Raw genomic sequence first — 13727 nt, forward strand, 5'->3', positions numbered from 1 at the left:
GCGCGGCGCGGCCAATGGGCGGCCGAGTTATTTATAGCCGGGAGTTAAAGGCTCGGAGTTTGCCTAGCAACAGCCGGAGAGGCTCCCGGGAGAGCGGCTCCAGGCACCGCTCCAGTAACAAAGGGCGGCCGGGCCCCCGGCTCCGCGCCGGGCGGGGGCCGGGGCAGCGGAGCGGCGGCCCCCGACGGGAAGAGCCGGCTCCGGGCACCGCAGCGCCCGTGCCGCCCGCGGGGAGGAGGGCGCAGCGGCAGTGGATGCCCCGGCTGCAGCCCGCGGGGGCTTGCTCGCCTGCGCTTGGGGGCGGAGGCGGGGGGAGTTAATAAGATAAAATGAAAAGTACCCGAAAACCCCCTCTCTTTGGGACTGTAAAACCCCACAAATAGGCTCCGCTTTCTGCCCAGCAGCGCCCCTCCGCCGCCGCATGGAGCCGGGATCAATCGTTTGGGGAGGCAGTAGCCAAGAGCAATGCCGTCATTCCCTCCCCGGCATCAATACACAAACGTGCGCATTCCTCCCCGCGGGAAGCCTTTGATCAATTAAAAATAACAAAGCTCCCGAAACCGACGCCGTGCCTCCCCTTCCGTCCCCGGCTCCGCTACCGAAACGCGTCCCAGCACGGGTATCGCCGCTGCATCCCCATATTGTTTACTGCTTCAAGCACGAACAAGGTTTTATGCCCCATCGGTACGTACCATCGCTTGCTCGATCTTGTTGTCGATAGCTACTACGCTTGCACCAGAGGAGCTGCAAGAGAGAAAGAAAGAGAAAAAACATACAACATTAGCGGCGGCTGAATTATTTAAGAGACAAGAAACGCGAGCATTGGCAGCCAGTTGGCTGAGAAAGTCATCCTCACGCTGCCCTGCCGCCGCCTCACCAGGATGCTCTAATGCAGCAAAGCAACCTGTGAAGCCGCGCCGAGCCCCGCGCCCGCAGCCCGACCAAAATATCCCGACATTTTTCCCCCGACGGACCACAAAGATGGAACTCAATCGCAGGCTGCGGGAGAAGCGGTGGGCGCCGGGGAGGGCAGCAGCTCCGGGGGGAGAGGCGGGCGCCGGTGCCGCCGCTGCGGCTCCCCCGGACAAAGGAGCCAGCCCGGAGCTCACCTGCCCCGCTACCGCCGCGCCAGCAGAGCCGCTCAGACACAACACTTATTTACCTACTGTCGAGCCTCAGAGACGAGTTGTCGGTGCCCAGCAATGACGATAAGAACGAAATCGAGAAGTGTCTTAGTTGATAAACTCCTAGATCCATTGCCACCGGTCTACAACATTGGGCATTCATGCAACCGCGGCCAGAAACACTCCCCGGAAAAAAATATATATATAAAGGTCTCGCTCCTCTCGAAGGCGTGTGTGCGTGCGGAGCCGCTCCGCCGGGCGAGGCGAGGCGAGGCGAGGCGGGGCCGGGACCCTGCGGGACCCTGCGGGGCTGCGCTCGGCCGGCTCCGAGCGGGGTCAGCGCTCCGCCGCGCAGCACAAAACCCGGGTATCCCGGCCCCCCCCTCATTTATGCGCCGGCGCGGCTTGCCATTGGCTGCGCTGCCCCGGCCCCGCCCCGCGCCGCGCATCTCATTAGCGCGCATCCCCCGCCGCGCGCGGCCCGGGCCGGAGCGCCCACGCGGAGCGGGCCCGCACGCGCGGGAGCGGGGGGGGCAGGCCGGGCCCCGCCGGCCCCGGCACGCGCGGTGCCGCAGCAACGGACGGGGATTTAAAATAAAAATAAAAATTAAAAAAAAAAAAAAATAAAAGGAAAAAGAGGAGAAAATAATAATAATTAGCGGCCCCGAGGAGCGGCGGGGAAGCCCCGCACGGCCCGGCGGAGCGCGGGACGAGCCCAGAGGCCGCCCGTGGCCGCGCCGACACCGCCACCTATCGGCGCGCGGCGGCGGGGAAGCCCCGGTGCCGCCTCCCGCGGCTCATCCAGCCAGCCGCACCTCCGCCTCGAGCCGAAATCCGCACGGTTCAGCCCCGCAAAGCGGAGCCCGGACCCGGCAGCTCTGCCCGCTTCGCCCAGGCCAAGCAGTACAAGTAGGATACCCACACACTGCAGATACAACTCCCAGACAGCTACGATGCCCCTTTATCCTTTACACACACCTTATCAGCCCATAAAGTCATTTATGAAAAAAATATTCAGCCACTGATCATCTACAAACACACATATGACACAAACCTGTGGGTTTCTAGCAAGCCGGCTGATACTCTTCTATAGTAACAGAGAAAATGCCTATTCACTTATTTTTAGGTTGCACCATAAGGTACTCAGCCTTAAAAGTTACAGCACATGCATTAATAATTTAGGAAAAGATCCTTCTCCCACCTGTGATGTTTTTCTCAACAAATGTTATGCTCTCATGTGTCATGGAACACATAAACTACTTCCGTGCCCATCCAAGTGATCTTCTCTACCACTAACAGCTTAGAAAGAGACCAAAGGCTGAACTAGACCATCATGAAATACTGTCACAAGAAACAGCCAACCTGTAAAACCACTCTTTCCTAGACCTGCACTTTCAGCATGTGTTACATTGCCGCTACGAAGGCAGTCGTGACACATAGTATAGACAGTAAGCAGTTTCAGATGGTAACTCTTTATTCTCGAAGATGGCTGACCTTTTATACACTTTCTAATTGTTTAGACTTCTACCTAACTATTGGCCACAATAATTCAACATAACACCATTGGTGAAAAGTAACAGTGACTTCAGCTAACTTTCTAAAAATACTCTGTCCAGCTGCAAAGTTCTCTCCTTATCTTTCTTCAATTTCTCTCTTCTCTAGGTCTCCTTGGTAACAGCCTTGGAGAAAGCTCCTTATCAGCTTCTTGCTGCTCAGCTTCTTTAGCTAACAGGCCCCTGCTAGCCCCTTCCACATTACATTACTTAAAGATGCAAAAGAATAAAGTCAAAAACCTCTTCCATTCACTACAACAAACTTCTCCAATAGCTACAAGTCACATACATCACAGGTGCTGCTCTTAGAAAAGCAGGAAAGCCAGGAGGCACGGAATAATCATCTTAAAGCTAAATTTAGCATTTGCGTATCTGCATCATCCTTCTTAGTTTATTTATGTTGTCCTAGACTACTATTCTTTCATTCAGTAATGCCAGCAGAGTAGTTCAAACTAATCCTGTTCACAGGGAGGTCACATTTAAGAATAATAATTCCTTACAGCCATTTTCCTGCTACCAGAGAGAGTTCACATCCCACAAGGGCACATGTGGGGAATTTGCACAGGATAGCACCTAACAGGCTCAACATTAAAGGAAATGTTTTAGAAAAACTCTTCCATGTACTGACTTCCAAACTCGTGACAGCAAACAAACGGAAGCAACACGGGCATCAGGCTCCAGCTTCCCCGCCGAGGGACAAGCACCGGGAAGCACGTGCTGCACTGGCACCTCCCGCAGCACTTTCCTTGCAGAGGTTACTCACTACACACCAGTGATGAACTGAGCCGTGTAACAGACAGTGTCAGCAGCACATCAGCTGTACTGGAATCTGTATCAACTCCTTGACTTGATCTAAATTCATGTTTTATGACATGAAGGTTGGGCTTCAAAATCAGTAATGTCTCAAATGATTCCTCCCCATGGCAGTTACTCAGCGCAATTAACAAAATTGCAGTTGCTCTGTAGTTCTTATCAGAAAAAGGGCAGAGTAGGTGCAAAAACAGGTTAAGTCCTATCAGGCTAATCAGGCTTTTATAAAAGAACTTGAAGATAGCAAACTCACAGGCCTATCCTCAAAACTCCTGCTTTGCTGCTGCAGGACGGACAGCAGACAATTGTATTGGATTTCATTCGTAAGGTAGAAATAAAGTCATGGTTTCATTCCAAGATGGTTCCTGATTCTGCCAGAACGACTGATAATTATCAAATGCCATTATTCCGTTTACAACAGAAAAATGATACCATTCTCAAACTAAATTAACAACACTGCTATCTTTAATCTATATTAATCTTCACAAAGAAGAGATAACACATATGATCCTAAATCGAATTCCCACTAAACTCATTAACCATCTTTCATTAACTTCAGTGGGCTTTTAACAAAATCTGTCATTTATTTTTAGATGCCTACAAGTAGAGTTGTGATTCAACAGAAAGTTGTCAGCTGCATAAGTAGGACTGCATATTAATATGCATTCTGCTTTGCCCACTCTACAGAAAAGCAAACCATAAGTCCATTTATGGCTGAGAAAGCAGATCATCTAGGAAATAAAAAAAAAAACCCACTATATAAATTACATTTATCTCCAAAACTGGGGTGAATTTTTTTGGAGGAGGAGACAGCACCACTATATCTGATGTTCTCATTTCAACACCCCATCATCTGCCTGACAAGGACAGACACTGAGCTCTTAAGGACTGGGTTTTTGCTGTTGTTTTTAACAAATATCTCATTTTTGAAATAAAAAAAGTACATGGAAGATTTAAGGAAGCTAGTTCTCCAAACTCAGTTTTCCTCTAGAAGGGTGTCAAGATTACTACTGTGTTACTCAAAACCTTATAACCACATCATTAACAGATCATACGGGATATTCAGCTCCTGGAAAAGCTTAAATTCCTGAGAGTAGAGGTGAGAAAGGCTGCAGAATTCTTCAGTTTGAGGCACTCTAGGCGTGCACTGAGTTGGACAAATTCATGTTAGCACATGCTTTGGAAACCTGCCTATCTACAGAGCACCCCAGGTGTTCACAAACTGCATAAAGTAACAGAAAAAGACTCGAGATGGGCTCCTGAGAAATCACTAGAGTCTGATACAGCAAACGAGTAGTTCACCAGCATCTTTGATCCTCAAGTAAACTGACTTCTTAAACTGAACATACAAAGAGTAGTCAAAGACTTTTTAGCACATGTCACCTTTTGTAATATTTCAGCCCTTAAACACTGTTCCTCCCACTAAATTATTTCCTCCTGTCTCAATTTATTCATGCTAAGCACTTGAAGAAAGTGCTTTTCATCTTAAGCACATAATGAGGTAAACTACAGCACAGAATCATTTTGTCTCTATGCAAGTCTGGTTTGTCATATTTCTCCATGCGTGTTAAAAAGTTCTTTAATTTAAAACATTTATCTTGTAAGTACCTTGTCAGTGTATGCTCCCTTCAGATGACAACATTAAAAGCCCTCAATACACATCTTCTGAACATAAAATAAATCTCATCTTTTGATGTTACAAAGATGCCATATCAGAAACCATATTAGAAAAACAGCAATTGCTGTCACAGCACACTTTCATCTTATGCTCAGACAGGCTGAGATCTTGTGAACTTCAACTACAGCTTTCAACTGCAGAATGCAAGTACTGAAGAGGTTAAAAATAAAATCTGCTATTTAGTCAAGTAAAGGCTACAGTAATTAGATTCTACCTGACATCTGACTGTGCATTCCACTTGGCATCTAAAAATGGAGAATAAATGGCAGAATACTATTCTGCATTAAAATTCATAGATTCAAAATTCTTTGTGTACTGACAGCAACCCTCCCAGCATCCAACTTATGCAAAATTGTGCCAAGCTAATAACTGACAGCAAAAGCTCTGACTATACTTTACATCAAGGACTAAAGGTTCGTTTATTTCAGTAGGTCATAATTTTTTTCTTCGTTTCAGTAAAGGTACATAACTGGAGAAGCTGTCCAACGAACTTTCTTTCCCACAGTAAATCATAAATATTTTTAACAGACTAAGGACCAAAAAACAACCAAACAAAATAACTCCACCCACACAAGCCCCATCTTCAGATAGCCTAAATAAAGTTCACAAAATCTCAGCCAACTTCCTTTTCCAGCTCGAAACCTTTAGCTAAGATCTTGATTTAAAGAAACCAAGCCACTAAGAACTTACAGCTCAGCTCCAAAAGACATGTATTTTATTCCTAGATTGAATTCTACTATTTCAATTTATATATTTCTGCTAAATTGAAAAAGCTCTTTCTACAAGACAGTACTCTCTCAGTTTTCTTAAATGTGAGCTTTTCCTCCCCCACAGTAATATTATTTGCATCTATAATTTAGTTTATTAGTTTGCTAGAAATTGGGGTTTAGTTCCAGGAAAAACAGATAAAAGGGAAAGCTATGCAATATGCTAGTTAAATGAAGTGCTGTATTTGTAAATATTTTTTTTTCCAGATGTGCAAGCATAACTAGATAAATATTTAGTGGAAAGAATACACACACCCTACTGGGGCTCTGGAAATAACCTGACAGTATCTCTGATCGCAGTGCATACAAAGAAGTATCACGCTGTGAGCTCTGCACTAGAGACAGAAGGCTGCATTTAAAGCAAGAAGATAACCACGTAAGATCAAAAGAAAAACAAGAAGAGGTTCTCACTGGTTCCTCTGAGGATATCCTCTTTCTCTTTGACAGACAACTAATTACCAAGTCAATCCTAGTTATTTTTAATGAGAATTATAATGATTCTACCAACTTTAATGCTGACAAAACAAGACATACTGTCTATAATCAAGTACCTGGATACAGTCAAAGAGATGACCCACTTGTTACCCATCAGAGAGAATCCTGCAGGGAAATATGAGCCATCTTAAAGAAATTTGGATGCTTGGAGAGGGATGTAAGCCTTTCCCGAGATCATCCATAGATAACCATCTAGCAATGCAGCTGAGATGAAGGTCTGTGCTGTGCACATGTCCAGTGAGTTTCAAAGTCCCCTCACAGAGCAAGCTGAGGTCTATCATAACTCAAAACCTGAAATTACATCCAGATGCTACTCCACTTCAAATTTAAAGAAGTTATACATTTGCAGTAACATGCAGCTTGGGAATCACAGGTTTTCCTGATTTTAGAAACCTTTACATGAGTAGGTGTGAAACATTTACTACAGGTGAAATTAGCACCCTGAAAGTTTTAAGTGAGACATCTGAGCCAGGAATATTTTCTTTCTTCCAGAAAGCTGCACACAATGTCACACTGCATGCTGACATTGTCCCCAGGATGGATGTGGGAAAGAAGTTTAGTGTCATAAAGCAGCATATATAGAAGAGTGATAAAATGTTACAACCTTTAAGTTTCACTACCCAAATTTATTTTTCCTTTATGTGAAATTTGGCCTCAATAATTTAAGAATGAATGCATAAAAAAGTGTTCAATTCCCTGGTCTTCTGTGTACTTTTCATGTATAAATGCTTTTCTCAAAGGCAAGAACACCTCGAAGTAAAAACCATTTACACAAGTGTGTCATCCCACTTATTCTAACTGTACAACAGATTTTCAACCACATACTCCAAAATTAAATGAAGGAGGGAAGGAAAGAGTCACTGGATCATTTTAAGTTACATTTAACATAATAAACATGGCAAGTATATGGAGTGTTTTGGCACACTGGCATGACAAGCATTTGGAAAGATGAAATACTTTGTATTAAAAAGCATCTCTGACCCAAGGGACAAGCAGCCCAGGAGGAACTACAATGGCTGACACCCACCCACTCCAGGTTACCTTCAATAGTACACAATGGCTTTAGTGATCAAATTTAAAAACAGCCAAATTAACCTGTAACTAAGAAGGGTCATCTTCTATTATTTTTGAATTTGTATTATTTTCTGTTTCCTTAAGGCTGCAGAAAAGCTACACCAGGTCTCATGAAATGGGAAAACTATGTCTTACTGAGTACTGCTAATTGTGGACAGGGGAGATATGGAGGATCTTAAGGCCCTTAATCTCCGCTGTCCCCAGCCCCTTATGAAGTTTACACCTATTGTGCCTTTTTAAACTCCCTAGTCCATTCCTTCCTCTTTTCCCACCTCCTCCCCTGTTTCTAACTGTTATCCTTGAAACTATATTGAAAATCTTGGATCAGCTAATAATTTACTCATGCTTATTAAAAAGTATTTATATAGCATTAACAGCTGGTCTACACTTCCCACTGAATATCATTTGTCCTTTGATGGCCATTTTTTGGTGCGACACTTGCCTGTGTTTCCCACAGAAGCCTATCGCACTGGAAGCCAACTCAGAGTTGCTAGGAAAAAAGCCAAAACCTCTGCAATTTACTAGAGTTGTCCTATGGTCTTCAGGAAGCTGGGAATGAAGTTCCCTACCCCAGCTTTTACAGAAATTATTACGAACAGCTGATGAAAAGTACAGAAAGGAAAAGTAAGCCCTCAGTGTGATAAAGAAGCACCCGGGATGCCGAAACCGATCTGCCGTGAAAGAGGATGAAAATCGGCCACTTCTCAGCTTCTGTGGTGGCAGATCCCTCGTTACCACCCTGCTGTGCAGAATCATTTTAAGGTCATTCTGTTCAATAACATTAAACTCCCAACGCTACAACTTGTTTACACGTATAGAAAAATAACGTATAGAAGAAGACAATAAGCTCAGACTTCAATGCCACTTTTCTTCCTCAGCAAGTATGTTAAGACAACAGATCTTTATCCAGCTGCCCATTTACACTCCCACAGTTTCTGTCTCTGCAATAACCAACAAATGGCTTCACGTGTATCAGCAGTAGCAATGTGTAAGTATGTAAATGACTTTAAGATTAACTCCCCCGGCTCCAGTGCATGCATATTACACAAATTTGAAATGCCTTATTTCTTAATCTCTGAGTGGTCAAAATACTCTGCTCTAGTAATGCCACAACCCACAGTTTGTCGTAATCTGGTGACTTCCTAAGACAAAACAAGAAAAATTCAAGACCTTCTGTACCATCCAAGAACTGTTCTTTAACAGGCTGAATTTACTGTAGCCTATTTAAAGGTATTTTTCTACTTGAATTGAGATTTTAATTTCTAGAAATCAAACCCCATTTACTTCCATTACCATTCAGGAAAGCATGGAGAGAATTTCCACAAACAAATAAGAATTTACTGCACATAAATACTGCACATTTACTGCACATAAATACTAAATTTGCTGCACAGTACCGTGTACCCCAAAATTTTAAAACATTTTAAAATGTTTAAAAACAATTTTAAATGTTTAAAAAACAATTTTAAAAACAATTTAAAAAATTTTTAAAACATGATGAGTTGAGCATTTGTGGGATAATTTCCTGCCTAGCATGTACCTTCCCCCCCCCATCTGTGAAAACAAGCATATGAGAGGAATTTGATGAATGCCCATGCTTCAACTCAGTAAGTACAGCACTGAGAAAGAGGTACAGCTCAACTCTGGAGAGGGAAAGCACTCCCAGGCTTCTTAATCCAGGCACAGCTTCAATGATTTAAGAGACACAAATCCTGCTGACTCACAATCGCAGAAATCCCAGAGTATCTCCATTTACACTCTCCTTGCTGAAGGAATAAACTGTAAAGTGATACTGATATGAAATAGAATACAAGGAACCTGGGAAAGTAGGCAAAACTATGAAATGAGGCATGCTGCAAAACTTAAAAATTACCTGAAGAACAGATTGATCAAAATTTTAATTTGACCCGACTGCCTTGCGGCTTTAGGGATGTATTACCTACTTCAACACAATACTTGGTTCTTGAAACCTTGCCACACTGCAAATGAAAGAGAACAGAACACAGGTGTGCTGGCTCAGCATATTTTGAACATGTCCCTGGAGCACCTTCTAGGCCAGAGACTGCAAACAGCTGGCATGGGTCCATGTCTTCTACAAAAGGCTGTATATCCTTAAGTCCTGGTTCTCCTTCAAATGGGATCCAGCTTTTCTCAGTACCCTACTGATCCTGCAAAGGAACCTCAAGCAGTAAGAAGCTCTAATTTTCCACAGGACATCATCTTCTAGCTTAAAAGCAGCAAGTACCTTGAGACTGTTGGATCCATGCTGGCCATGCAGGGCACACACCACTGACAGTTAGCTGCCCTTGAGCCAGACATTCTGCAAACAGCAGAAGACGTTCTCTTTATCTTTTAATACACAACTTGCAAAGGAAAGATTGCAGCCTATCATGTCATACTTAATCAGTATCTGGGTAATCGTCTTTATGCAGTGATGGCTACATTTACAAGTGGCACCCTGTTTATGAAGCATTCCTGTCCTCTCCCTAAAACTGCTGATGCATGTTTTTTGGTGGATATTCACCTAAACCATTTAATTAGATGTCCAAGCGTCTTTTGTATATATAAGGTCCAAGGCTCATGGATATATTATGTCAGGTACCTAACACTTCTGAAAAACAATTACTTCATCCTTCAGAAACCACTACCATTATAATGACACCTTTTACCTCTGTGGCTTAAAACAATTCAAAACAAAACCCAATCCCCACAAAAACAAAGCCAAAGTAACTGCAGTATCAGAAGTCTGAGTAACCCAGTTAGAAATGCATGGAGTCCAAAACAGCTCCCAGGAATCGTTTCCTCATTCTTACCCAGGGTGTTAGCCCAGTTGCCACTCTTCTACAGCATCAACACACTGAGCTGCTACACTACTCTCAATATACAGAAGGAGAGAAAATCCCTACTGCAACACAGAATTTAAATCCCCTCTTCCAGCTCCACTGACAGAGCCAAGGAACCACTGCTGTTCACCAAGCATAGAGGCCAGAAGGATCTCTCCCAAAACCCACAGGAGGCAACCTCCCATCCAGGGAGCCATGCTTCCTCCCACACAAGGTACAGAACAGGGGAATTCCTCTCTGACTGTTACCAGCTGCTACTAATTGATAGAGGCCCCCACCAGGTGGACAGTAACATCAATCTGCAGTTCAGGTACAAACAATCATGACAACTACAAACAAAAATATTTGTAAGTGAATGTTTCAGTCACAGCACTGCACTACTGCCCACTCAGATAGGCTCTTGACTCAAATTATTTTGCCCAAACCTGTTTTTCAGCTCTATTTCTGAAGAACTAGGCATTTTAAAACAAGTTGTCAATAAACTGAAGCAGGTAGAATAGAAACATTGAACTGATTCTAAGGCTGGGGGAATTTACTTATACTGATAGACTGAAAGATGTCAAGGTACTTCAAAGGATCCTTTGAATCCTTGGGAGGACTGAGATGTGACTTGAGTGAAAAATTACCTTTAAATAGAGAAAACACTAGGTTTAAGAGGCTATTAGACCTTTGTTTTATTTCTTCATATTAGAGTACAACTACCTAATATTTGCCTAATGATGAATTAAAGCCTCTTTTTAAAAAAGAGTAAGAACATTAGCTCATAAATAAAATGAGTTTTCTTTCCCTTGATATCACAAAATCATAGGATCGTTTAGGTTGGAAAAGACCTTTAAGATCATTGAGTCCAACTGCAAAACATAACACTGCCAAGTCCACCTGTCAGAGACTAGATGCCTATCATTCAGGTATGCTTTCAACAAATTTACTGAAGTTCTGATAGGGATGACCTAAATATAACAGCAAGACAGATGTTTTCATGCCTGCCTTCAATATTCATGTATTTTAACCAACTACAGCCCACTTTACCCATCCTAAGAATTAGCAGATATACCTAGTGCTCCCTCCTTCCAGTTTATGCCATAACCAAAGGCTGAAGTATCTTCTGACCTGTTTATCTCTCCCCACCCTCCCCACTCACAACTTCCGCACTTCCAATCAAGTTTCAAAAAGAAATATGGAGGATACCACACCACCATTCACTCTGTATGAATATGGAAAGATGATGGTGTACATCCAAAGTGGACACAGCCACCTGTCTTCAGTCTGCACTTCACAAGAGGCTGGAGCTCCTGCACATCTATACAATCACCATTTCCAGCTGTCTAGTGCTAGACAGCACACAGACATTTGGGATTGCTTTTTCAAAACAACTTGGTGGAGCTCTAGAGCATAAACTCTGAATCTTGGACTTCATTCTGGCAGCCTTAAAATGCAAAACATGCATAAAGTATTTAATTTTATTAAGAGTACAAGTCCTTCTCAGTATGCTGTAAATTGCCCTTGACCAAGGACTGCAAGAAGGAAAAGATTCACCCAACTGTATCTATATTCTCTAAGTTTTAAATGAGATGCCTGACCCCAGAATTGCTTCTCTTTCCTCCAGAAAGACACACACAACTGCACCCACTCTCAAATTCTGCATCCACAAAAAAGCTAAATGCTTCTTTGTATTTGACCCATGCATCCAGCAGGGTCAGTTTTGAGAAAAAACACAGTCACAAGGAATATTAGCCAAGAAAGGCTGCCATTTGCAATTGCCATTTAGCATTTGCTATTTTTGGTGACAGGACAACCAGCCAACTTGAATTGACTGAACAATAACCAGGAGAAAAACCAGCATCTCTGCAAGAGAAACTAGAGGAAACAAAGGCAAATGAAAACTAAATAGCAAGCAGCTTGCAGAGTAAGACTACGGGAGAAACCATCCATATTTTCTGTATAATGCTAACAGATGCAGATTTTGGTTTATGACTAGAGGTGCTACATCATGTTCCTGTGTGTATCAGTAAAAGAAATTCACAACAAAACCTTTTAATAACGCAAAAAAGTTAAAATTACATGTTTACGCCACCACAAGTTTTTCATTACACATTCTGTGGAATAGCTTGCTTGATGGTAGGAAACAACCTCCTCAATACTACCTCCTTTGTTCAGTAATACGTGATACCAATCACTGCTGTATACAAGTGCTGCTCACACATAACTGTTCCCATTACATATCAATTGCTGTTATAGAATATTATACTTACCTTAAGCATTCAATTAACTTACTCTAATTTTACTGCTTTCAGAAACTGTCAATTACTGAAAAAAATGAAAAGTGAGCTTTTAAAAAAAGTTTTCCAATGTACAATTTTATATTCTTTAAAGCGACACCATTCACAGAGGAAAGCTGTTCTCCACAGGCAATACCACAAACACAACATGACAAAAATATGAAGTTAAACATATTAGTTGATATATGTAAACATTTATATAAGATCAAGGGGTTTCAATTTTAAGGGTGTGGCATAACAAAAGCACCAGTTCAGAGATCAGAAGATAGGAACAAATTCCATGCTCCCTCCCACAGATGGGTATTTTCCTTCTGCACACAGAAAAACAACTCTGCAACATGAAGAGTCAGGGAATTTTTTCCCTTCACTGTCATGAATTTTTAACTCAGCAAAATAATTCTTCCAATTCACCAAGTTACTTGGTATTTATTTTAAACACAAGAAAGAACCACATCAAAAACATGCAGTTCATATTTCACTGTAAATATGGAAAAGGAGGTTGCAAAAGACTAAGCTGTATTTCAGTTCTCTCCAAACATTTAACAAGACTGATTAACTAAACTTTTCTTTAATCATGTGACAGTACAGAAGATAGTGCATATTATATATGAAAAGTATTTGAATGAATACAAACTTACTTGAGTTTCAAATCCTGTTTTTTCAAATTCTCTTTTTTCTTTTAATATTACATTATTTAAAATTTGTAATAACTAGAATAACATTTTTTGGAAAAAGGAAGTAAAAGCACTGTAAGAGCAAACATTTTATAATACGGATTATTTTAAATACTGCAGTAAAGATATTTCAAGGCATGTAGATTTCCACTGAACAAGTAATCAACTCTGCATGACAGTACTCTCAACTAGCATGATGTTCCTAGCTTGAAATAGTTTCAACAAGTGCCAAGTATCTTGATTTAGAAGTATTAAATATTTGTGCAAACAGAATAAAGGAACCTCCCCCAAAATTAAACAAATAGATCAAGTATCTACATATTAAAAACTTTACAAGTACCTCTTCAGATGGTGTTCCAGTTCCAAGAATAACACTTTCATGATTATTTGGTCAGGCACTTGTTTCTGGAGAAATCCCACTTTCATTGAT

At 42.1% G+C, this 13727-nt stretch overlaps 1 protein-coding gene across 3 annotated transcripts in view; it reads right to left on the bottom strand.

Moving 5' to 3' along the window:
* TSC22D1 (TSC22 domain family member 1) overlaps positions 1-13727 on the bottom strand; it is a 94634-nt gene that overhangs the window by 1629 nt on the left and 79278 nt on the right. Inside the window, exons 1-2 of one of the 3 annotated variants that reach the window (XM_021528469.3) lie at positions 1163-1500; positions 693-744 (exon numbers count right to left, since the gene is read on the bottom strand). In XM_021528469.3, the coding sequence (XP_021384144.1) occupies positions 693-744; positions 1163-1287 (177 nt within the window). In that variant the 5' untranslated portion in view covers positions 1288-1500. Of the gene's footprint in view, positions 1-692; positions 745-1162; positions 1501-13727 lie in introns of those variants that run through there. The other 2 variants (XM_021528471.3, XM_021528468.3) reach the window with 2 other exon arrangements.

This window comes from Lonchura striata, chromosome 2 (assembly GCF_046129695.1).
Source record: "Lonchura striata isolate bLonStr1 chromosome 2, bLonStr1.mat, whole genome shotgun sequence".
Lineage (NCBI taxonomy): Eukaryota > Metazoa > Chordata > Aves > Passeriformes > Estrildidae > Lonchura > Lonchura striata.